Source organism: Anopheles cruzii, chromosome 3 (assembly GCF_943734635.1).
Source record: "Anopheles cruzii chromosome 3, idAnoCruzAS_RS32_06, whole genome shotgun sequence".
NCBI lineage: Eukaryota > Metazoa > Arthropoda > Insecta > Diptera > Culicidae > Anopheles > Anopheles cruzii.
Window position 1 is genome coordinate 20,774,888 of NC_069145.1, and position 25,288 is coordinate 20,800,175.

Consider the following 25,288-nt stretch of genomic DNA (forward strand, 5'->3'; position numbering starts at 1 on the left):
TTTACGCGAGAACTTATTTAATGCCACCATAATTAAACCGAGATTCCTGTCGATGTCGGTGAGTGAGGTATGCTGAAGTTCCGTGCTTACGTATCGAGGAAGACGCACTCTCGGGCATCGAAATCGACACCAACCGAATTTTAACACCTTGTTAAAGGGGAGACAGTTGACCTGGTATGGCATTGGTCAACGATATTCGAATAAGAATATTCGATATTTAAGATAAGCTTTCAATGGGGCTGGTGTTAAAGGATTTAAAATACTCGATAAAAAGATGACTTTGAAGTTGTGACTGAGTTCTTGAAGTTGACATCTTTACAACCATCCACACGTTCTGGCTAGGCCGGATTGACAATCAAAAGATTCACATTCAGTAAACTGGTACAGAAAACAAAACAACATGGCATAACTACAACAACAAAACGTATGGCTGCTTTAATGAAAGTATTGTCCGTCGTTAGCTACTACTTTCTGCCATCTATTAGGTAGTTCCTCAATTCGGTGTCGATAGAACCCCTTATCTTTATAAGCAATCCCCTCAGAGACCCATTTTTCAATACTTTAATAAAAAGTGAACCACTGTGCTGCTAAATCGTTACTCATGCAACGGAACATGTAGCAGTCCTAAAGAGCAACAACTGGTGAATACAGCGGGGAGGACAACAATTCCCATCCGACATTTGCGAGAGAGGTTTTGATCGGTTTTATGATGTATGGTCGTGCGTTGTCATGTTGAAAAATCAGCTTATCATGTCTTTTATCCCATTCTGGTCCTTTTTTGGCCAAAGGTTTGCTTCAAACGCATAACGCATTATTTATGAGTCGGCGGAGGCGTAAACCCAAGCGTAAAACCGAGCGTAAACACTGTTTGCATACACGTTGTTTACAAACAGAGGATAATGTAAGTCCTTAAACGCTGGTACAGCAATAAAATCTAAAAACACAGAAAAAAATGTTCACAAATCAATTTACCTCTCCGATTTCTATTTTCTCGGGCCAAAAACACGAATGTGAACACGGTGTTCAATGTTTCGGTGACCGTTTTTATATTTTCAGCCTGCCATACGAAGCATAAACGATTTGACAATATAAATTAATTTTACGCTCGGTTTTACGCTTCGTCTGCACCGCCCCCGCCCCCCACCAGATATTTTATGAAAAAAAAAAATGTGACATGTAGTGAGTAATCCCATCTATTGTAAAATTGCAAGAATTAGTTGGCATTAAGGCACTAAGGCAGCTAAGGCAACTTGGCATTAATTAAGTCTGTTGATCCTCTTTCATTAGGCTTACCTTTTAGTATACTAACTATGCCCCCTGCTAACTGTAGCGTACCGTTCTTGACACTAAATTCTATTGCGCGTTCCGTGTCCTTGCCGAACCAATCCGAACCATTACCATTTGTTTCGCTCGATGGTTGCGCCCACCCGCGGTTCCCCACGGCTCGGTTCGTATCCTGGGCAGGGACACCGACCGAGCTGGATCCTCGAGGACGCCCGGTACGCACGTCCGGTTTGCAGCTGATGCAATACCTCGCACCCGTTAAATCATGCTGGCCAGAAGAGGAAGAAGCGCGAAAAAACACGGTGTGCGTGAAGAAGATTTAGCTGCCCGCCAAGGCCCTAGCGCCTTACAAGCGCATTCCCTGAAGTGTTCGCGTTCCTTTGTGCGGGCGCGCGCGCGGAGCCACGCTCTGTTACGCTTCGATCGACATCGCGGTTCGGACGACGACCGGGCACGCCGCGCTGCTGCCCGCGGAACATGGGTGCGGAACCGCACGCCTCCACCCCGCCCCGCCATAGGGTCAGTGTCTTGGCAGTAACGCAATGCAACTTCATTCACCGCTCAGATCGCGGTGCACGGGTGCAACGGGTGTGCCGGGCGTGCGGGGATTGAAAATGGAAAATCAAACAACCACTCATCGCTCGCGTGGCGTAAGGTTAGACAAGCGGCAGATGGCATCGATTGTCCTCTACTCGAAAGATTGCTATCGGCGCGATCGGGTGAAGCTGCGAAGCTGAGTCGAGAGTTCTCCGGTGCCGTGCCGGCCCCGCAGCCATTATTCATCAATGAACGCAGAGAACGGAACGTCACTTCCGGGTAGGGCGTCACGGCGGCGGCTGGGGCGAGCGGGGATCAATCGGGCTAATTGAATGTGGGGTCAGAATTGTGGGGTTGCCACCGGCCACCCCCGGGCCGACTCGGGTGGGGCACCTCCAATCGCGCGATTGCGCGATTAGAACGCGCGCGACGTTCTGCGGTGTTTGCGTGTATTTGTAGAGGCGTATGTGTTCCGGCTGGGGCGTACTTAGCGCCAACGCACCGCCCCGGGGGCTTTCACTTGCACTTCTAACGCCATCGGGTGTGCATCTTGGTCCACAACTCGCTTCACTGACGCCCATTCGTTTCCGGTACCGGTGTAGGTGGAGCCCCCACCCGCCAGTGAGTGGGCCTGTAAAGTGTCAGTGACGGCATCCTTATCACCGATCAGGTGAGTGTCATCCTTGTCGACAGTGCACGCCGCGACGCAACACTCGATCCATCGGTCAGTCACTGTCACCGTGACACACAGCCACACTCGAACTTCCCTTGGTGGTGATCGTGATGGACCAACAACGACGTACAGCGCCGTTGGCCGGCATCAATTTCACTTTATTCCAATCAAAACTGTTCAACGAATAGATCGAAGTGGCACTCGTGGCAGGCAAACGTCAATTGAGAGACCGCGGGTCAGAGAGACCGTGTCTTGCGCGTCGCACGTAATTGGCGCTCCTCGGGGCTGTGACGCACGCATTTTGTGACCGTCCGCGAAAAGAGTGGCCGGAAGCGTCGGAAACACGGCGACGACAACAGTCTTGATACCGGCGCACGATCGAGGATCGAGGAGGATTTGTGCGCGGGATGGCCCCCGCATGGGACTATCCCTTGCAGTTATCTCGTTTCTTGCCGATCGTGCTGCACTTCTCGAGGGTTGGAATTTCCCCGCTGCAGTGAGGGTGATTAATGTGTGAACGCGGCATTGTGGTGTACGCTCCCCCTCTCAATGGGATCGATTGTGTTTGTTTGTCCGGATCAAGGAGCAACCGTTACGATCGCAATCGGTGCACGAACGTCGCGTGCCAGGTGCCAACTGGTATCGCCGCGTGCTCTGGTCTAAGTGGGGCTAGTGAGGTGGAGATAAACATAAATCATAAACTAGTAGCTGATCTTACGTGGTGTTAGGTTATTAGTTAAAGTCATAGAACGGTGATCGCTAGACTGGAACATGAAGATCGTAATTTGTGACCGAGAACCAATAAAAAACCGAAATTGGGTACTTTCAACCTGTCTGATGTGCCGTGCTCTAGACGTTTATTTTTTTATCAAAAACCATCAGTCCAAGGTCGTCAAAACAGGCTTGAAACCCTTCCAAATGATTTATTTAACTGAATATATCTTAATTTTTATTTTGTGAACGAGCATATCCCTATGAGCATCAATTTGAAGTTTTGAAGTCTGGTTCGAACTGACGGCGGTCCGACTGGAAAAAATAGTGATTAAAAACATATGTGTTTGACTAATGCTTAATTATCTTCAAGAGAGCACCCTCAAAATGAAAAATCTTATAAGACTAGCAACAGTTAAATATTAGTTTGGCTACAAAGCAATCCATTATTTTCTCGGTAGATGGCTTTAGTGATCGATATCTCGTGAAGTATCGTACAGTTTCAAGTTCAGGCTCGTTTTAAAGCTGACACTTGACACTTAAACAACTGCTTTCACTGTTTTTTTGTTTGTTCCATTCGTTTGTGAGTTAACAATGGGAGTCAACGAAAGGAAAATCCGGTATATTTTACAGTTGTTTTCGGTAAAGGCAAGTAGGCTGCTGAAATCAAGGATGGTGTTTATGGTGTCGATACTCTAACAGTTAGTTACGTGCAATTTTAGTTTCGTTGACCGGTTTCGGTTATTTTTAATGTTAAAGCTGCAGCTCGCACAGACAGTTCCGTCGTCGAAAATGTCGATCACAGAAATCATCAAAATTGACTTAAAAACGCAAATCGGATCATCAGAAACATTTTATATAAAGTTTTAAAATTCACACAAAAATAATGGATTTCTTTTTAGCCAATCAATTATGAAACAATATTAGTGTACCGTCTAAAATCCGTCCATCACTCATCGGAGTGTGTTAGTGCGAAGCGCTTCTTCGAAAACTATATCTCCAACCAACTTTCTAATTGAACCATGAACAACGGTGTTGAAATAATGATCATTCAATCAATGATAATGACACATTTGCCAAGTGTGGCAAGCAATGGCACATTTGCTAAATCGAAGATTTTGGTTTATTTTCGTTTGCGGCAGCCCTTCGTATTGTGAAGGGCCGCCGGTCGTCATGGCCGCCGCCGTCGTCGTCGATTGGCGCACGTGAAGGCGTGACCAGCTTGAAGTCCAGTGTGCAAACAAAGCTGGCAAATGTTCGCACCACGCCAGTTGACCAAAATTACCCCACAGGTGGCTAAACATTGAACATCATTTGCATGTCGTCACCTTGCTGACCGCGAAAACCCTCAACTGGCCCCACACGCCCGGCACACGGTTTCGGTAAGAAATGTTCCACGACGACGGCTACGACGTCTCGGCTACTTCAGGGTTAAATGGTCCGATGGATGCTCGATTTGTCATCGTTTCGCGCCGATGTCGCGTTGTGGTCCACGCGTCCGGTACAGTAAACATTCGGTCAGACAATTAGTTCAAGATTCATATCTAGTCCGATGCGCATAGCAGTGCCGACAGTGGTAACCTTCGCTAGCCCGAAGATAGCTGAGCTCTCCGTTCCTACCGATAAATCCTCCTGATACCGATCTCAATAGGAGCCAATCAGGCCAGAAAAGAATGATAAATGACTTAATTCTTCCGCGAAGTGTCACTTCGGCTGCGCCAACCTTGATCCAATTTCCGATTCCCGAGCGCACTTCAGACCACTCACCTCGAGTGCAGCCCAGTGTCCTTGGCAGGCCAACTGTGCGGCCTATTTTCGGTTATCCTTTTATGCCCTTTTCTTCACCATGTTTCTGTATCATTCTTCACGCGGTTCCTGACACGGGCTCAGGCTGATTGATGGACAAGGGCTCCGGCAGCGTGCTTCCGGTGAAAGGCAATAAACGCGTCTGAGTATGTTAAACACGCCTCAACGTCGTCCGATCCCTGAAGGACAATACCCTCCGCCGGCGTTACATTCCCCGAATTGACGGGAAGTGGAATAAAGAATAAGTAAAAGTTTTGAAAGCAAACCAGAACACCAAAGACCCCGCAAAAAATCCCCCCGCACGGGCGTCAATGAGTCAACGGCGTCACGTAAATATCTGTCGCCGGAAATGGATTTCTTTCCCACCGTATTCGGTACTTCCCCGAGTTTTGCGGTCGCCAACGCCGTTACTCATCCGGGGATGTTTCATAGCGCACACGAGCATCCCGCATCTTCGCTTCGCGGGAAATCTAACGGCCGAGGGAACGCGTTTGTCACTAAGCGCACGTTTCCGGTGGTCGGGGCTACCCTCGCACACATTTCGTATGCAAAACCCCACGGCGTGCGGCGTGCCGATTGCATCTATCAAACGGGCGCGACAATAAGAACCAGTTTCAAAGGCTGGCGCCTGCAAATGATCAGCTGATTCGATCGGTGGGACAGGATCGGGCGCCGATAGATTGCCACGATTAATTGATCCACTTACAGGGTGCCATTCGAGTGGAGCACCTATTTCCTCATTGACTTTGAGTGCGGAAGGGTCCCGCAGCTCTCGAAACCTGAGTGACGACCCGGCTCACTCTCAAGGGAAACTTTCAATGGAAAAGTTTGGCATTGGGACTCTGAAGCCACCGCTCTGTTGAGTGCCTGGCTCTTTTGTAGAGCATTTTACTATAGTTACCCTACGGTTTTGATGAACATGATTACAGCCATAGACTAGTGATGCTACGCTAAACAATTAATTACTGTAACAATACCATTATCGATGTCACTCTATGACATGGGACTCTCTATGACAAGGCCAATCGCTAAGTCTTCCGTTATTTTTGTATGAAACCTGTAAGCCTTAGCGTAGTTCTAATCCCGTAATATAATTCCATCAAAGGTGTTTCCTTGTGACCAAACACTATTTTCTAAAAGTATGGTATGGTTTGCTAGAAGTTTGGTCTTTTCACCCGAATCGCGTTCGCATCAGCTCGTATTTGTTAACAAGAGAATCATTGCTTTAAGAAAAGGGTCAGTTTTTTTGCCAAAAGAAAACAAGAAAAAGCCTAGGTCGCTCATTAAGATCATCCTCGACGTGGGTCTTCATCCTCCATGGAAATGGTTCGATTACGTCACCGTTAAAAACTTATTTTTTTATCCAACCTTCCTACTTTCAACTCCAATGCTCCAATGCATTGCAAGCCAATTGAATGTGGGTTCAAATTGGGCATTTTTTCTCTTTGCTGACGTCCATCTGTTGTGGGCAGTCGAACAACAATAAGTAGAGCAATCGAATAAACCATTCGGAGAAGGTTTTCTGAGACAAAATCTCACAGTTCTAACGCCGCTTAAAGCAATCCGATCACACTTATCGAACGCTAGGAACAGTTTATTAAAGCCGCATTTGAGAAGCCGTTGCGGATTTACCGATGGAGGTAGTACACGTTGATAGTTGATCGTTCATTGTGGTCTTGGATAAGATTGGCCAGTTAATTCTTCAACTCCCGTTAACTGGTTTGTGTTTGGGTCGCAATCGTTCTCTCGAAGGCAAGTGACAACTAAGGTCCTGGCTGCTTACCTTAAACTTTTCCCAGGAGCCGCCCCGGCTCGCTGGAAAAGAATGCTTTTGCCTGCAAACTCAAACTCATGCCCCGGCAGTGCGCACTCGCACGTGGGTATCGCGGTGGCCAGGTGTTGCGGGCCACACGCCGCAGCAAATGATGATGAGTGTTGAATAATTAATCGATGTATGGATTAATTTATGGCAAGCCAGGGGCCCGACGAATACCTGGTTCTACAATTTTTTTTGTTACTTTACTTACTACCTGTAGGTCGGCGGGGTGAAACCCGTTTTGCGTAGTTGAGCCCAGATGGCCAAACTCGAACTCGAAGCAGCGCGGGCGTTGGTTAGCCAAATCAAACACACTCAATGAAGATGTTTGGTGCAAATTGCTTCCTACTGAGCGCCGTCGTTGTTGTAGCACTTGGCACCTCGCAATTAAATCATTAACCCGGTGGCCAGCGGCAATTATCCCGCGGTGATTAGAAGTTGGGCGGTGCAACACGTCACGCAAGCGCTAAGGGGCTACGCATCGCGGAGTTGCGGGCGTGAAAAGAACAATCCCAGACCGCACCTTGCTGCTGTGACCGGTGTCCGGGGACCCCTCGGTTTCCGTGGACCTTGAGGGTCACAGCGTTGGGATTGGGAACCGGGTTGAATGACCCCGCATGGGGTGCAACCGCAAAGCGGCCCTGATCGTAAAAGGCCCCGTTAAAGTGAATGTCAAACCGATGTGTGATGTCCTTTCGATCGACGGCGGGATTCGATGTTGTTTGGCCGTGCTAAGGCCTACGGAGCCGTCCTGATTTCAAAAACCACAACACCCCGCTGTATTGCTCGGCGCCGAAGGGCGCAGAGGAGGGCCCTGCGAAGCATCCATCCATCAAGAATTAGATTAATCGGCACGCCGACCGTCGTCAAGCCGATTGTTGTTGGTCGATCGAACGCAGGCTACTCAACCAGCTGCTACGCTTCGTTTCCCTATTTCTTACGCCTGTGACCCCCGACCGTAAACTTCTCCGTGCACTCTGCGCGGAGACCCTCGTCGCGCCGTAGCGGAGTCGGCGCTCGCGCGCACGCGCCCCAAGCACCATTCGCGCGCACCGGATTTGCGCAAGGACACGCGCTTAACGCGGGCGCGCGCGCTGGTCGCGTGCCACGGAGGCGTGTGATTATGATTTGGATATGCTTTACTTCTCCCGTCTTCTGGGCCGCCATCGATCGCACGTCAGTCCGATTTCTACCAGCTCCACCGGGGCTGACCGGAGCTGACAGAAACTCTAATCGCCAACGCCAACTGGTGGAGAACCCACAGGGAGGCGGGGGGCCCTTCAGGGCTGGACAGCCCGGGTCATTGAATCGCCGGATTGAATTATTCATCGATCATAACACCGTAATTGATTCGCTTCGGCTTGAATTGATCAAACGACTTCAACGCCCGCCAAGCAACGAACCTCGAGTTGAGTGTCTATTTTTTTTGTCTTCGCGCACACGGTTCTTGCAACATGCGTGTCGCAATGCGAATGCGCATTTGACGAGCCTTTTCGGCCGACCACCGCGTAGTAGTCGCGATGGTCAAGTGCCTGAGTGCCGCTTCGAACCGGTCCCGCCGTTAATGATTCACCGTGCGCGGCTTTGTATGCTTTGCCGTCAAAGTGTCCCAAGTCCACGGCACGGCACGGCACGGCACTTTGCAGATTCTTCGTCACACGCGCGTGCCACCGGATCGCACTTGATCTACATCTGCAATGGGTCCAATTGGGCACCGTGTTTGCGTGTGGTTGCACACAATAAGTGAGACAAAAAAAGCGGGCGAAGGATAACGGCGGATTGAGCCTTGAGTCGTCCAGCGATTAGCAAAAACGGTTTGCTGATAAATAGCCGACTCGAACCAACAAATACAGGTCGTAAATCAAAGTACGCCGCGGGGTTTCTGCGCAGGGAACGGAACCGACCGTCTGAAACGAGGCTCACCGGGTCGCACTTACTGCGGCGGCAGTAATTTTCCAATAAAATTAATATACGTAAATTACGAATTTCAATCACAGCCTTCACCATGTGCAGCCAAAACGAGCGGCGCGACTAATTGAATTACCAAACCAAGTGGTTTCCCCCGGGTCGCTCAATATTGACTGAATAAATGCCAACCGGCGGTCCGGGACCTTGACCACCCGAAGCCTCTTTCCGGACCGATCCGCTACGATCGCGCCGAAGGGGCTCACCGAAATGGCCCACTTTTGTGCCGGCGGGAGTTCACAAATCACACTAATCATATGATTATTAATTAAAATTTCCTGCCGCCCGGCTCGAATGAAACAAAATAAGAATATGCGGGGCCCGTCGGGCGGGCCAGCAGCAACGCCAGCCGGCCAGCCGCCCAGATGGGCTGCACTTCAATTGCATGATGAGCTCGCATTATTTACGCAATTTGCGCGCGGATCATCAGTGAACGGGCCAGACGGGGGGTTAAAAATAATGGTACAGGTCAAACCTGATAGATGGGTTCTTTGGAAATAAAGATGCGATCGGTCAGTCGGTAGCAAATACCGGTAGTTACGATCAAATAGGTTCCGCAATCGACCTTTCCATCAATCCGCACACATACACACGTCACGGTTTGCGCACGTCGCGGTGTAATTGTTGACGAGCCGCCGGAGACGGGAACATTAAAACGGGGAGGGCTCTTGTTTGCGATCCTCTAACGATCCTCTCCGAACGCGATCGCGTCCGATCCGATCCGGGTTTCGTGTGGTTGGTCCCGGTTGGTTTGGCACCCCGGGAAGCATCCGACCGGTCTGATGGTCGAGTTCAAGTGCACACCAGCCGAAGGACGTAGAGAGGCTTCAGGATCCGGGGCTTCAAGGTACACATTCACGGTACACGGCTGTTCGACTGCGGCATTAAAATTAAACTTGATCGTAAAAACCAGATCGCAGTCAGAAAGTAAGCTTCAAAAAAATGTCAGCGACGCCGGCATACCGGACCGGTTCCGGAAATACTATTCTGGATCGCTTGTTCTCGCTGGTCTCGGCAACCAAACACGGAACGCAATTCAAAAAACTCCTGTCCGCCCACAGAACCGGTCCGGAGGTTCCGCTTTGATTGAGTGGCACGGGTAGATTGAGTTGTGAGGTAGTATATGAGCTTATCTCCGCTTTGATCTGCACAACGGACCCACAAAACACTAGAAGGTCCTGTGTGCCGCTGTTGTGAAAGGCGCGGTGCGATCGCCCATTTGCACGCGATCGCCCATTTGTGCGCGATCGCCCGTTAAATCGCAATGGTCGGTGGACCCCAAATTGGAGAAGCAAATTTCGGGTCAGCTGGGTCGCTTCTTTACCTCCATCACGCAACCGGACCCTGTCAGTTTCAAGGCGAGCAAGGAGAACGGAAACCGACCCACATTTTTCGGCGGGGAAGAAGCAATTAGGCATCGCTCCACATTCGTCGCGTGACAGAAGGTCACCGTGTGATGCAGTCCTTCCCCGGGCGGAAAGGATACCGGACATCCGGAGTGGCGCGATCGCGACCCGGGGAGCCTCCAGCTATTTATGGCCCCTGGCTGACCGACGTGCCGAGTGACACGCTTCCTGGTACGCCACGACGACGCAAGGTTCCGACGACTTGCAGCTCAAGGCCCCGGGGGTGTTACGGTTTCGGGGACCTCGTCCAACCAATCAAGCAAGCCCCCCGTACACTCCGATCAGTACCGGACCGGGTGGCGATTGTTTCAGTGTTTTTTTTTGGTGCTCCAATTTTCTCACTCTTCACTGTTTCTTTTTTCTCGAAACGCCCAACGATCTCGCGCGGACCTTCGCGACCTTGGCAGACCTCGCACTTGAGATGGCCGCGCCGCGCTACCGTTCAAGTTCGCGGACCCGACTCTCTCTCTCTCTCGCGGTCCCGTACGTATTGACCGATGCCCTGTCCCTGTCTAGGCAAACCAAAAAACAGATGCAGAGACGTCGTCAACATCATTGTCATCACCGTCGCAACCGTCGATGGGGTCGCAAAATTAAACGACTGAAAAATGCATTCACAAAACAAAACACACAACGCCGTGGGGTTCGAAAAGCAGGCCAACAATTCGAACGAACGGAGCAAAAAAAAACAATCGCCACCAAAAACAACTGGTTCGCGCGTGGCGAACCGCGAACCTTGAGACGGGGGGACCGTCTTAAGCGCTGCCGGCGACGGCACTTCAAAACGGACCGGACCGAAAATGTGTATCACTTTGTCGGGCAGCCTCGCGAAATTGAAGCGCTTGTTATGGGGTTGCTCTTTCGACCCCCGGTGCGTGAGCCACCCTCTCCCTCTCGCTTACTGTCTCTCTCACGGATTTTAATTAGGCTGGGGTCAAACGTATCGCGCCTTCGAATGGCTTTAATCCCACCGTAATGCGGCGGGTAAGCCGCGAGTGAAACCAGCTCACGCGCTAATCGCGGTCCATAATTATGCACTTTGTTTTAATGATCGCGCCGTTTCGCTTCCCATTTCCGTTGCAGCCGCCCGGAAGCAGAAGAAAGGAAGCCAGCGCCGAACCAGATCACGACGTAAGGCAGCATAAGGCCAGCAAACCCTCCGATGGGATCCTTACCGCAGCTTGCCGTCGTCAAGGGACAGTTGCGGCCCCAGCTGGTGCCGACCTTGCTGCACCGCACGTTCGAGGCGAACGTGGACAGATTCTGTGGCACCGAAACGGCCCTCGTCTTCAATGGTAAGCGACCAACGGGGACGACCCCCGTGAGCACAGACCTCCAGACCCGGCCGTGGAGGCCTCACGGATTTTCACGGCACTTTCCATTGTGTGCCACTTGACCCCGTCGTCACCGACCGAGTCTTCGAGTGTGAAGCGTGAAGTGTCACGCCGGGGCGGGCTGCCCGTGCCGGGCCGCTGCCCTGAAACGTGGTGTGGCGTCAACCGCAACTTTTCCACCGGTTTGTGCCAGTTCTGACCGCGGGCGCGCTAATCGAGTGGAGCGCACCCCACTGAACGTTTGGGGCCAATGTCGATGATGAACAATTAGATTTTCCGCAGATTATTTGCGCGGTTCGACGTAGGCTCACCGAACAGCAGACGCCGCATTACGGACGCCGCGGACCGTTTACGGAGGTGCGGTGGCACGGTGGCTTATGCCGCTTTCCGTGGCCCCGATGTTTTGGCCCCGAGCATTTCCACGCTTGCACTCGACCGGTGGTCTTGGATGGTTTCTCGTTGCTTTTGAAGGTGTCATTTGGTGAAACATTTGGTGGCTACTCTTCAGATAGATAGACCTGAGGCTAGACTCGGCGACCTCGCTGGAACGAACAGAATCCTCGACAGTTTTGAGTGATTGCTTTAGCCAGTGTTGAAGAATTGAGCGCACGTTTAACATGTAGTATGCGACAGTATTCTAGATCGATCGCTGTCACACGATTTTACGCAAAAAATCTCTTGAAGCACATTGGAACCCAGGTTTAAAGCCCCATTGGATCATTTATCATCAAACGAATCCAAAATTGAACGTTGAATTGTTATGATCGAAACCAACCCAGCTGCCCAAGCCAGTATTAAAGGCCAGCAAGATATTCCTTCGTTTTTGGTGGGATTGGAATGGCGTTATCTACTCGGAGCTCCTTTCTTGTTTCGAACCCGCGAGAGGAAGAATTTAGGCCAATAGAGCCATGCTTCTTAAACTTAAATTGATACCTTAAAGTTGCCTAGGCCTTCTAAGATTATTTGACCAAAGTTCCCCCTCGGTGCTTCCTTCGCCTAAGAACACCATCGAAAAGATATCATTCAAAGAATGGCATCCAGAGATAGCTTCGATTGAATATCCCACAAAAATATGGAATGAAAACAACCGAAGGCTAACCGAACCATACCGAAGGCTGCCTTTGTTGTTCAAGTATTTGTTTTGATGGACTTTTTTGAAGCTTCAAACATACAGTACGTAGTATCTTTGCCCCGAAAGGTCCAATCCGTTCTCCGCAGTGCCACACATTCGGCCGCGATTTTCTAAGCCCTCTTCGGGGAGTGGGCTAACCCCTGCCGGCCCCACAATTGCACCACTCAGCGATGGCAAGCGATTGTACCGAGAGGTCCGGCGAGAACACCCCTTAAGCCTGTGGCCTTGAAGAACCAGCACACAGCACGCATAAACCGTACGTGCTGTGGCTTCTGCGGGGCCCGGTGGAGTGCACACTGGTGGAGCGTAATGAAAAACACACGCACGCGGACCATGATGATCACCATGCTTCCAAATCAGAGTGCAGAGAGCGGGCATACTGGTCGCAAACCAGCATCTCGGACACTCGGGTAATTTCACGTTTAATACGTTTTCCTTTCACCACCATCGTTAGGCGTTAGGCGTTAGGCCCGGCCCAGCCGGGGCCTAGCAGTGACCCGGTGCGCTTGGCAAGAACGAAGCCGGTGCTCGTTAGGGGCTGCGGCCCGTAGGATACCCACCGGTGCCGTTTACGTTTACGACAAGAAGCAGAGCGAGGTGTCCGTCGTCGCCGTCATCGTCTCTGCCGCTCTGACACGGTCTGCGAAACCTGTGGACCGTAGCTTCTAGTTCAGGGTCAAGAAAAGTGAACCACCCGTCCGGCTGCGGTTGACCGAGAGAGCCGACGGCGGCAAAGGCAAACGGTAGACCGCAGCGCCACGCAGCAGACCTTGCCGGTCTGGGCGGCGGGAGGAAAACGCTAGCTAGCTTTTCCTTCAAGCCGCGCCACCCCGAGGCGGGTTGACCATGACGCGGACGCTTTGGTGGGGCTGTCTTCACTGAGCCTGGGCTACTTCTCGGCACTCGGTCTCTCGCTCACTCATTGATGGCCGTTTGTTAGACGCTGAAGTCGTTTCCACTTGGCAGACCAAAAAACGAGCCAGCCAGCCATCGCCTTCACCGGCTGCTACGTGAAAATCTTCAGCTGAGGTTGTGAGGTTGCCCAATATCTGATTCAACACCTGCAACCCCCTAAAACATGGGTGGCCGGTTCTCGAGTGCAATTGCAGGTGCTGTCACAGAGAGACCATGTCCGACCACCGTTGGTGGGGCCGGTTCCGTTGCACAACGTGTGGCACTTTGTGCGCTGGGCAAGTTTTTGCGCAATTCTTCGCCGGTCTGCGCGAGGTGCACCCAGTTCCTCGCGTTGACCGTTAGATGGTAGGTAGTGGCAAAACAAGAACACACTACCAGATGCTGATTGAAAAGCGAAAAAAGGGTAATAATCGATCGACCACGTAAACCGACCATCTCAATTACGTTGGACACCAGCGCGAACGGAGACACTCGTTGTGTAGTGGGTTGCTATTTGGGCCAACTTTGATCGAGTGTCGGAAGTGATCACACTCCACGGTGTCTAACCTGTTTCCCCCCGGCAGACGATGAGCGCGGTGAGCTGCGGATCAGCTACAATGTGCTCAACTCGACCGCCAACCGGCTGGCGGCGGCCACGTTGCAGCGCGTCAAGGAGCACTTCCGGTCGCCACCGAACGGCGACGGGGACAGCATCGTGGCCGTGTGCATGCACCCCTCGGACCGGCTGGTGACGATGCTGCTGGCCATCTGGAAGGCAGGCGGTGCGTACCTGCCGATCGACCCGACCTTTCCGGCGAACCGCATCCAGCACATACTGGCCGAGGCCCGGCCGGTGCTGGTGGTGTACGACGACGACTACGACAACGCCGCAATCTTCGGTCGCACGCCGGCCATCAGCTACGCCGAGCTGCGAAAGCGCGCCAGCGACATGAGCAACGCTAACGTCCGGTCGGAGGCGATGCTCGGGGCCGGCGCCAACCAGTTGGCTCTCGTCCTGTACACGTCCGGTAGCACCGGAGTTCCGAAAGGTAAGCCGTCTTTCAATCTATGTTCCGTCCCGCGGGCTAATGCATGCATCGTGATCTGCAGGAGTGCGTCTGAACCACGGCACCATCCAGAATCGGCTCGAGTGGCAGTGGGACCGCTTCCCGTACTCGCCGACCGAGAGGCTCGGAGTGTTCAAGACGGCCCTCACGTTCGTCGACTCGGTTACCGAGATTTGGGGTCCGCTGCTGAACGGAATGGCCATCGTGGTCGTACCGAAGACGGTGACCAACAACCCGGAGAAGCTGGTCGATCTGCTGGAGCGGTACGCCATCGAGCGGTTGGTGCTGGTACCAACCCTGCTCCGCTCGCTGCTGCTCTACCTGCCCCTGCAGCACCGGGCCGGTTCCGAGGAGAAGCTGCTCCACCAGCTGCGCATCTGGGTGTGCTCTGGGGAGCCGCTACAGATTTCGTTGGCCCGCGAGTTCTTCGACTACTTCGAGGAAGGCGTACACCAGCTGTGCAACTTCTACGGGTCCACCGAGGTGATGGGGGACGTGACGTACTTCGTGTGCGAGTCGAAGAGCCAGCTGGAGCACTATGACCGCGTACCGATCGGCTACCCGCTCGATAATACGGCGATCTACGTGCTGAACAAGCACTTGACGCCGGTACAGGTGGAAGAGATCGGCGAGCTGTACGTGTCCGGCCTCAACCTGGCCGAGGGCTACGTAAATGGGCGCGATCCGGACCGCTTCATCGACAACCCGCTCGCGGTGAACCCGGTCTTCGATCGGCTCTACAAAACCGGTGACTACGCCACCGTCCGCAAGGGTTGCGTGTACTACGAGGGGCGCACGGACTCGCAGATCAAGATCCGGGGCCACCGGGTGGACCTGTCGGAGGTGGAAGCCAACCTGCTCGGGTTGCCCGGAGTCGACAAGGGCATCGTGCTGTGTTACCACGCCGGCGAGATCGATCAGGCGCTGGTGGGTTTCATCACGCTCGAGCCCGGTTGCCACTACCGCACGGGACTGCAGGTGGAATCGGCGCTCGGTGACAAGCTGGCCCACTACATGATACCGCAGGTCGTCCTGCTCGACACCATTCCGCTGTTGGTCAACGGCAAGATCGACCGCCAGGCCCTGTTGAAGATGTACGAAAGCACCAACAACAACGGTAAGTGCGAAGCGGCGGAACTGTCAGACGATCACTGGTCGTGCGATCACTCTCGGCAACTCTTTTCGCTCCGACAGATGATACCCAGCTCGAGATCGAGTACGACTACACGGGCGTCCCGCTGAGCCGTATGCCCACCGCGAAGGATCTCTTCGAGACGGTCGGCCAGGTGATTGGGCGCTCGGCGCGGGACAAGGTTTCTATCGCCAGCAACTTCTATGAGCTCGGCGGCAATTCGCTCAATTCGATCATCACCGTGACGCAGCTGTGCGGCAAGGGCTACCCGCTCAGCATCACGACGTTCATCGGGGCCAAGAACCTGGGCGAGGTGCTGGACAAGATCTGCGCCGACCAGCTGGAGCTGCAGACCTTCCGCGAGAAGCACCTCGGTACGGTGCCCATCGTGAAGGTGCCCAGCTTTGACTATACGATGCGCCTGACGGCGTACCCGCTGGCGATGGATCACAAGGACGACACGATCAAGTAAGTGCGGCGGGTTAGGCCCCGAGCGCCCCCCAGACCTAACGATCTCCGTTCTCTGCTGTTCCGTAGCATCATCACGTCCAGTTTCTTCGAAAAGGCCGACCTGGAGCAGTGGCTGAAACCGCAGATCTTCGAAACCGACTACCGCGACATCCTGGAAGACATCTGGCCCGTGCTGATCGAGAAGGGGTTGAGCTTCATCATCAAGGATCACACGGGCCGCTCGGTGGGCGTTTCGCTCAACTTTGATGCGCGCGACGAACCGGAGGTGACCGTCACCAGCAAGCTGCTGATCGTGTTCGAATTCCTCGAGTTCGTCGAGGGACCCATACGGTAGGTTGGCCGCCCTGCTACCCATTAGCCAGCCTCCATGTTTAACGCTTCCCCGCCGTCCCTGTGGTGGTCGTTTTCTTTACAGCGACACGAAGCTACCGACGGGCACGAATCAGATCCTGCACTCGTTCATGATGGGCACGTGTGCGGAGCTGTCGGCGCAGGAAAACATCGAAGCAATGCACTTCATGGAGAGCGAGGTGCTGGAGTTGGCGCACCGACGGCACTTTGCCGGTATCTTCACCACCAACACCAACCCCTTGACGCAGCAGCTCGGCTCGAACGTGTACCAGTACGAGACGATGCTGGACTTCCAGGTGAACCAATTCGTGTACAGCGCCGATGGCTCGAGACCGTTCGCTGCGGCACCGGCCAGCCAGCGGGCAGTGGTACACTGGAAGGACATTCGCTCGTAAACGGGCGTGCCCCGGCGTGGGCGGCTGTGTAGGCGCTCCCCTTGGGGGGGCTTGGTGAACGTTTAAATTATTTTTTATTTATAAACCCCACGATGGCCTCTCACAGGCTACAGTTCGTTCCCACCTCCTTCGGTCCTTTAACCCCACCAAACGGAAAGCACGGAGAAACGCGGATGCTCCGGCATGCTCCGTGAATGCGGCCCACACGCACCTCCCGCAGGCTCTGACTCCTCTGCACAACGTCGCACCGTCGCTTCTTTTAGTAGGTTAACTTCGGTACGGGGCTTCCAAGTTTCTTTTACTTGTCTTTTGCTAAAGATCGTGATCAAGTAGCGTTAAGCAAACAGTATTGTAATAGTTACGGTTCGCAGCTGCACCGGCGAAAGGGCGGCGGCAACGCAACGTCTTGTGCTATGGAAGTGTTCCCCCCGCACAGGGGGACAAGTTCCAACAATTGGCACACGTTTGGCAGGCGCATAACGAAACGCGCGCGTTGGTACAATGATGCTATGTATTATTTTAAATATAAGGCGATAAATACAGTAATACATCATAGATATTGATGAAATGCGCCTCTTGTTGTGTAGTAACTACAGAAAGAAGCACAGCCGACGAAGGACGGAGCAGACGGTAAGCCACCACCAATGGGAAAACGCATCCAGTGGATCAACACATTATTACGCACACACATTATTTAATATGTATATAGATATACACATATACATATATTGTATCGATTTCTTGTCGTCAGAAGCCTGCAGCATTACACATTTACTATCATTGCATGCTTTTTTATGTGCCTAGCTTCTCCCTGCGGCATCGGCAGCTTTCCTGTTGCTCCCTGCCTCCTACCGGCCAACAATGACGCATCTACCTGACTGTACACATTTAACTAGTTCACATTTAATCGCGCCGTGCCGATACCCATTTTACTAGAGGTCTGCCTCCTGTGTCTTCTAAGTTCCTACCTGTTTCCATGCTTCCAACGAAAGGTGTTTCCATCCATTTAGACGTCCTAATTGCTGCGGGATCGCGTACGTGTTCATTACATGCAGTTTTGTTCCAAGTAAGCAACGCACTTCTGAAGCAAGTATATGTTTGATTTTTATTACCCATCCAACGGAATTTCAACTTTTCACGGAACTGAAATGCAACATCGTCACTGATCAAATAAATTTCCACAATGAAAGAAAGGGCTATCTGTCTCGTTAGTTTTCTATGAAATTTGACTACGCATTGGCTCTAACACGTACGTGCGTATATGTTTTAAGCTTCGCCACATCTATCGCATTGATGAAACTGCTGAACTGAAGACAAGTTCTTACGAAAAAGATAAATCGTGAACGCAAATAAATACGGCCCAGTCCGTTTCTCTAAGTTAAAAAAAAATCGCTAACGGACGTCAACACATTGCACGAGACCGTGTATGAAAGAGAGAGAAAGAGAAGGAAAGAGAGAAAGAAGGAAAAGATACTACCGAAAGGTTTCGTTTTTCTAAGACAATACTACGAACTAACTTCGACTAAGATGGGTGATAAACTGTGTGATCTTAGGTTAAGAAATCCGAGCCCCAGGAAGCTGAACGACCGAACACAAATTAACCTCCACACAAAATACCACGATTCTTAGAATCCTTCCGCCAAACCGTTACCCTGCAAACAAAGGCGCTAACGAAACCGGCTACGACTAGCATTTGCCCCGTCGTCGTGTGTGCCTACCCGAATCTACGCATTAACAACAGTCTCTAAGCAGAGCGCACCATCCGATGTGCCCCTATTTGGCTGAGAGATATTTATCCACTTGAATTTTAGCAGTTTTTGCCTATTTTTCGGTTTTCTCTTCCATTTTTTGGCGCATTTTACAATAAACATTAAATAACTACCGAGTTCTGCTGACCGGGGGTAGGCGCGGCCGAAGCCGCTCCGCTAGCCGCCAACGCGTCACCGCCTTCGGTGAGCTGCTGGCCGGGCTCGACTTCGCGGTACTTTCGGAATGTTTTCCACTGACCCGTGTTGTAGTCGAGCGTGATGAGCGATTCCACCAGCATCATCGCTGTTCGGTCGTCAGATTGGTGTACTTTTTCCTATGAAAAGTAAAATAACATAATATAATTAGGCCGTTATTCACGCATACTTTGAGAACCAATATTTTACTCACAATGCTTTCGTTCAGCTTGATGGTGACTATATTTTCCGGATTCGGTCGTGGATTGTCCCGGTAGCCGGCCATGAATCCGATTATGATCGCCTTCTCTAGGCGAGATACGCAATTCGCCCGCTTGAACATATCATGTGCTTCCATGTAATACTTGCTCTGTTAAAAGAAACGGATACCACACTATATAATTCAACGGAAGGAAATCATCTGAATATTCATCTAATGCCATGTCTGCAGGCTACTTTTTAATTAGAGGTACTGAGAACCGTACACCCTTACTTTAAATAGTCAAAAAGACCAATGACTGATGTACTTTGTTCACTACATATAATTGGTGCATCATAGCAACACCAGGATTAAATGTCGATACCACACGTCGCCAACGTGTGGTATTTTGAAAAGTGAAGTGTACGAATTATCGCAGTAACCATAGACAGCAAACGAGTACAAACAAGTCGAAACATTCAAAAGATTGAAAACTGTGTACAAAATGGACGAAACGTTAGAGGATGAGGTGTTATCGACCAACCTCTGCCAATCGAAGAGAAAATTGACACGGAAGGAGACGAAATTCAATATCGATCCCCTGAAGGGGCAAGAGCTAGTAGTCATGAGTTATATGCGTGCCGAGTATGAGAAGAAAATCCATCCATTCCCAACGCAGTCGCGATAGTTGCCTTGCGACTGTAACCACGGGAGACTACTGGAAGAAGGCATCTTCACGAGCGAGTGGAAACGACAAAAGCTGGTACTGATCCCGAAGCCGAGAAGACCCCTGCGATTGGCGCTGAGGAACACCGATCAGAAGCCAGCCGATACTAGCGGTGGGCCAACCGCGTTAATCCGGACATAATGCGCATAAGAATCATGAACGCGTGGACTTTCACATGTCCCAGGTGCTCTCAAGGTATGAATTTTTAGTAAGCACTTGAATAATATGTAAATCCTCCTTGTTTCATCCCTGTATTTCAGGCGAAAGGTTTTAACCTTTTGTTTTGTTCATAAAAGGACTTAGTTTCTAGCTAACCGTTATGGATGTTTTCATTGAAAACCAGAAATGGCTCGAGTGCGTCGAGAATGCATAAACCATTTTCGCCGCTGTTAGAACTTTGTCCCTTACCGAAATGGAGAGGCCTTTCCTAGCGCCGGCCTGTTGGGGCTGTTGCGCTTGTTGTTGCTGCTGCGCACCGCCACCGCCTTGCTGCTGCTGTATGGTAACGGCAGTAGTACCACCGGTGGAAACAATCGATTGGGTTCGCTGGACTTGCTGGGTTTGTTGCGGTTGCTGCACGAGCTGAATCGTGGTGCCGCCGGTTCGTTGCGTTCCCGGTGCCTGGAATTGGATCGTATGCTGTTGCTGTGGCTGCTGCTGCTGCTGCTGTTGAGGGATTTGCGTGATGATGGTGCGCTGACCACCGAGCGTGGTTGTCGCCGTCGTTTGCTGAGCTTGGATCGTCTGCAGCAGCTTGGGTTGTCCCGCGGCCGGCCGCTGGATAAGCGTAATGCCTTGCGGTAGAATCGTTTGCACGTTGTTCGCACCGGCCTGGCGGAAAATCACTTGCTGCTTGACCTGCTGCTGCTGCTGTTGCTGCTGCTGGGAAATGTTCGTGATCAGCGCCGGTATCGTGGAGGTTTGTTGCGGTTGCTGCACGACCATCGTGGTGGCGCCGGTCTGCTGCTGCCCCCCGCCAACCGCCGGCTGTATTACGACCGGCGTGAGTGCCGGAATGTTTTGGTGCAGCGAACCGGTCGGGACGAGGGCAGGAATTTGACTAAGCTTCGTGTCGGGCTCGGTTTTGATGAGACCCGGCGGTCCGGTCAGTATCGTTGCACCGCCCAGCCCGGACACATTCTGCATTTGCAGCTGCTGATAAACGGTATTGCCAGACGCGTCCACCGTGCGCAGAATAACGCCTTTCTGCTGCAGCACGTTCGGTACACTTGAAGCGTTGGTCAGGTAGATCGTGTTGCCTTTCACATTCGGTGACATCATCACCTGCGCGTACTTCGGCTGCTGGCCGACAAGCGTGGCCGCATTTGCTTGTAAGGCTTGATGCTGTTGCTGCTGTTGCTGTTGCAGCTGCTGCTGTTGCTGCAGGATCTGCGCCACCGACGAAGTGATGCCCGAAGTGGGCGGATTTTGCGCCGTTATCGTAATCGTGCGCTTTTGCGGTGCGGCGGTGGGCGTAATCTGCAGTTGATTCTGGTGCCCTTGGAGCTGCCCCTGCTGCTGCTGAACCGGTTGAATGTTCAGTATCGTCGGTTGTGCATTACCACCCGGCATCTGGGTCGATATGAGCGGAGGAATATTCTGCAGCAGCTGGTTGTTGTTGAGCGAAACCGTCGGGGCCGTCTTGATCTGCACGATTCTCGTATTCTGTGACGAAGCCAATCCCACGGACTGTTGCGACTGCAACAACTGCTGCTGTTGCTGTTGGTGCTGCAACAGCTGTTGTTGATGCTGGGCCCGAGAGATGGTCGTGGTGAGCGTTGGCGTGCCGGACGCATTCACGCTCGACACTATCCGCTGGATGTTGATCTGCTTGCCGGGAGAACTCGTGTTCAACACGTATGACGTTAGCGGTGGTTTCTGCTGAATGATTGTTGCACCTGCCGCCGCACTCGTTGTCGCCACCGTCGGCAGCTGTTTGGTGGTGAACAGTATGTTGCCGCCCCGATTGATGATGGTGGTCGATTTCGGTATCGATGAGTGCAGCGCCGATCCCGGAGTGATCGATTCCGACGAAATGATTTCTATCTTAGGCTGCATCGTACTGCTGCTGGTGACTGCGGCTGCGGCGGCCGCTGCCGCGCTGATAGTTTTTCCGGTCGATTTTTGAATAATGTGCACGCCACCGATAGTGCTAGTCGTCACCGGAGATTGCGCCTGCAGAATCGTTTTGTTTTGCTTCGTTGCCAGTGGAATAGTTCGCACCAGCGATGGCGGTTGCGACGAGAGGGTGACGTTCGAACTGGCCGTACTAACAATGATGCCCGGTTCGGTTTTCAGCACCGTCGCCGTTAACGTTTTCGACGACGCAGGATACGCGAGCGGAGGAACGGGAACGGAGCTCACAACCGAGCTGACCGCAACGGACGTCTGAGGCGATATCAGGCTGATTGTTTCCTTGCTATCTTCCTGGCCGATCTCCATCGGTTGGTCTTCAACTTTGGGTATTTGCGTTGACTGCGGCTGCTGAGGGGTCTGTTGAGACGTTATTGTCGGTTGCGCTGTGGCTTGCTGCGGCCGCTGAGGGGCCCCTGACAGCGACTGTGGCTGTTGTTGCTGCGCCGGCGGCTGTGTGGAATTTACGATAGTCGAGGACATTATGCTAGCCGACGAGTCCTTGCTGCCTGACGTCGCCGGCATCGGTGTAGCCGGCTGACTGTACACCGTCGACGGTGCGGTCAAGCCAGCCGCGTAGTCGGGCGTTGTGGAGACAGCGGGTGGCGGCGTGGTCGGTGTGCTTGGCACGGGCTTGGAATCGGTCACACTTTGACTCTGCTGTTCGGCCACCTTCTTCGCCTGCTCCTCGCGTTCCTGTTCGCGCTTCCGTTTCTTCGCCGCCGCGTAGCCCAACGGTTGCTCGCCAATCTCGAGCAGCTTGATGCCACCATCTTTCCGACCGGCCGGTGTTCGTACCATGGCCGGGCGCGACTGACCAGCCGTCGCTGGTGGTGAGCGGAATCCGCCTGTTGGCACGCGTGACGGAATTCCCTTCAGCGGCGTCGTATCGGTCATCTTGCGGGGAATGCCACGCGACCGTAAAGGCACTGTCGGTGCGGATATCTTCTTTAGGCAGCTCTGCGCATCCGATGACTTCTGTAGCAGCTCGGCGCGTAAGGCCGCACTCTTCGGTTTGCGCTTGAGTGTGAAGTGTTTTACCGGCGTGGCTTGCTGCCCCACGACCGACACCAGGGCCGATTTGTTCAGATACTGACATTCGAGCGGAAGCATACCAAGGTCGGCGTTCTTCACCACCAACCGCTTCAGCTCGTTGACCATGTCGGTAAAAATGGGTCGCGTCTCCTCGTAGTCTGAGATCTCTGTGTTCAGTGAGCCCGTCGTCGGCAGAGTTTTTATCGTTTCCGCAATCATCGATACCCATAGCTCCGAGTCGAGACCGGCCACCTCGATCACTTCTTCCAATTCGGTTTTCCACTAGAAGAAAGAAAGAAGAAACAATGAGGCATCGAATTATCGCAACGCCTGCTGCTACTGCTGGAAAAAGGAGTACGAATCTCGCTGCTTCAATGACAGATTATTGTTGATGTTTTTGTTGCTGTTTATGTTTACATGCACACCACAAACACGCACACTCACTGACTGCGTTGGCTTTGTTTCGCGATTCGAAGCATGGCGGAACGAACAGATAATCACCCGACAGCATCCTTCTTCGCCGCGATCAGAACCAATTGAGCGCATAAAGAAAAGAAAGACTCATTCGATTGCCATTGTGGAGGCGCATTTGCCGCACTCCTGATCATATGGGCACGGCATGTTGGAGAGCTGTTGCTGCCAGGCGGGCAGATCAGAGTAGGCACGGTTGCACCAACACAGACGCACGGGCGGAAACGGCAAGCCGCTTCGAAATCCCAAACAGAGAGCCGCCTGCTAAACACTTTTTCCCTTTTCGACACGCCACGCCGCCCAGCGAGAGGGAGCGCCGAGATGCACGAGAGACTGCGGCGCTGGCTCTCGACGTCGAGGAACCCCGCAGCAGCAGCTTAGTTCCTTGCGGGACTCGGCCGACGACGGCAGCCTCTAACGTCAATCGCGAAAAACGGCGACACCAACGCGTAGCGCAAAACCACCGCGCCACCTCCACCACATCGACCGCCAGTACGCAACGTACGCTTCGCGCGAGACAAATACTATCATGTACGCGCAAACCTAGGCGGAACATCCGGCGCAACGACGTCACCGCTCTCGTTCTCACTTATCGGCAGCCGTCGCACTCACACCTACGCGGAACGCTGGTGGCCACTCGTCACTCGTTGGCGCCTTTGCCAGCAGCGCCAGCAGCAACCCGAGACAAGAGGCCGCCCGTCATGTCACTGGGCCGCCGTCCGTGGGCCAGCACCACCACACTCGGGACACACACACGGCAACCCACCAAACGCTTACCTCTTCGACGATCCGTCGCGGAATTTGGAAGAAACTGAGCAGCAATTTCAGCTTCACCTGCGTCTGTAAGTCCGGAAAACATTCTTTGATGTTGCGTAGCACTTCCTTGTTCAGCTGGGAGGTGATTGAGCCGCTTATCCAAGAGTCGTTTGATGTACCAAGCTTATTATGTAGCCACAGAGAAATGTCGCTGTCCCGCACGTTCGCCATCTTGAATAAAAACTGAACGTACGCACGGCTTGCTCGGCTACGAGAGCTGATTCGAAGCGCGAGTACCGCTCACTCTCTCGAACTGTGAGCGCTATCTCGCTCTTCCATTCCACGTTCTCTTTCACTCCACGCGCCATCTGTTGGAAGAAAATTAAACTAAAAATCAAGAGGAGCATGTGACGCAGAGCGGCTGACGTTTTGGATCATGGGCGTAGTGCGCAAGAAGGGGCTTTGAATTGTAATTGCGAGTTGTTTCTTTGTTTTACACCAAAACCACGACGGTGAGAAAAAGGGATTGTTTGGGTTCTTTTTCCTTTCTCTTGGCGGTTATTGTTATCTGAAAGAAAAGTAATTTAAACTAAATTTTTCGCTATTCGTTTCACTTTCAACCGAAGCGTTACAACGACGTGCGACTGTAACGCCTAGATAACGATTGTCATTTCCGTAACGTTTAGTTGGCAGGATCGTACTCGAGCAAAACGACCTTGCAGCAGCAATTTCTACCTCATCTAACGCACTTCTACGGATATTCTACGGGTAGTTTAGTGTAACATTACCCTGCCTTATTGTTCACCAATTACGGTAATACTTTATTCAACCTGCTGTATGGCTGTACTTTGGTAATATTACTTTCTCATTTCATCATGGCAATCAACTCAAAACAAACGAGATTCGCATGAAACTGATCACTTTACGTACATTTACAGCTTTCTGCGAACTGATGCGAGTTATTTACATCAATCTATATCGGGAATCATGTCCAGGACGTAGTCAGCGAAAGAATTCTTACCGTGCATGACTCACCATGCTATGTCCTAC

General features: G+C 52.2%; 2 protein-coding genes across 2 annotated transcripts; one reads left to right on the top strand and one right to left on the bottom strand.

The window, feature by feature from the left end:
* Nucleotides 1–11,360: 11,360 nt before the first annotated feature.
* LOC128274430 (linear gramicidin synthase subunit D) lies at nucleotides 11,361–17,522 on the top strand. Its single transcript, XM_053012631.1, has 6 exons — nucleotides 11,361–11,493; nucleotides 14,143–14,607; nucleotides 14,669–15,742; nucleotides 15,820–16,225; nucleotides 16,295–16,558; nucleotides 16,644–17,522. The coding sequence occupies exons 1-6, from the start codon at nucleotides 11,361–11,363 to the stop codon at nucleotides 16,972–16,974; spliced, it is 2,673 nt and encodes an 890-aa protein (XP_052868591.1). The 3' UTR covers nucleotides 16,975–17,522.
* A 201-nt stretch (nucleotides 17,523–17,723) lies between these two features.
* Nucleotides 17,724–24,469, bottom strand: LOC128271274 (negative elongation factor A). Its single transcript, XM_053008731.1, has 4 exons — nucleotides 24,260–24,469; nucleotides 20,252–23,293; nucleotides 19,132–19,287; nucleotides 17,724–19,057 (listed from the first exon to the last, which is right to left on the bottom strand). Exons 1-4 carry the CDS (start codon nucleotides 24,467–24,469, stop codon nucleotides 18,845–18,847), a joined length of 3,621 nt encoding a protein of 1,206 aa, XP_052864691.1. The 3' UTR covers nucleotides 17,724–18,844.
* Nucleotides 24,470–25,288: the final 819 nt, after the last annotated feature.

Bases quoted from the DNA above. Each gene is read 5' to 3' on its own strand.
- LOC128274430 (XM_053012631.1), top strand. From the start codon at position 11,361: ATGGGATCCTTACCGCAGCTTGCCGTCGTCAAGGGACAGTTGCGGCCC. The intron at 11,494-14,142 runs GTAAGCGACCAA...TCCCCCCGGCAG, and splicing joins AACGGCCCTCGTCTTCAATG to ACGATGAGCGCGGTGAGCTG. The intron at 14,608-14,668 runs GTAAGCCGTCTT...CGTGATCTGCAG, and splicing joins TAGCACCGGAGTTCCGAAAG to GAGTGCGTCTGAACCACGGC.
- LOC128271274 (XM_053008731.1), bottom strand. From the start codon at position 24,469: ATGGCGAACGTGCGGGACAGCGACATTTCTCTGTGGCTACATAATAAG. The intron at 23,294-24,259 runs GTAAGCGTTTGG...TCTTTCTTCTAG, and splicing joins CGCGACGGATCGTCGAAGAG to TGGAAAACCGAATTGGAAGA. The intron at 19,288-20,251 runs GTAAGGGACAAA...TTCTTTTAACAG, and splicing joins GGAAAGGCCTCTCCATTTCG to AGCAAGTATTACATGGAAGC.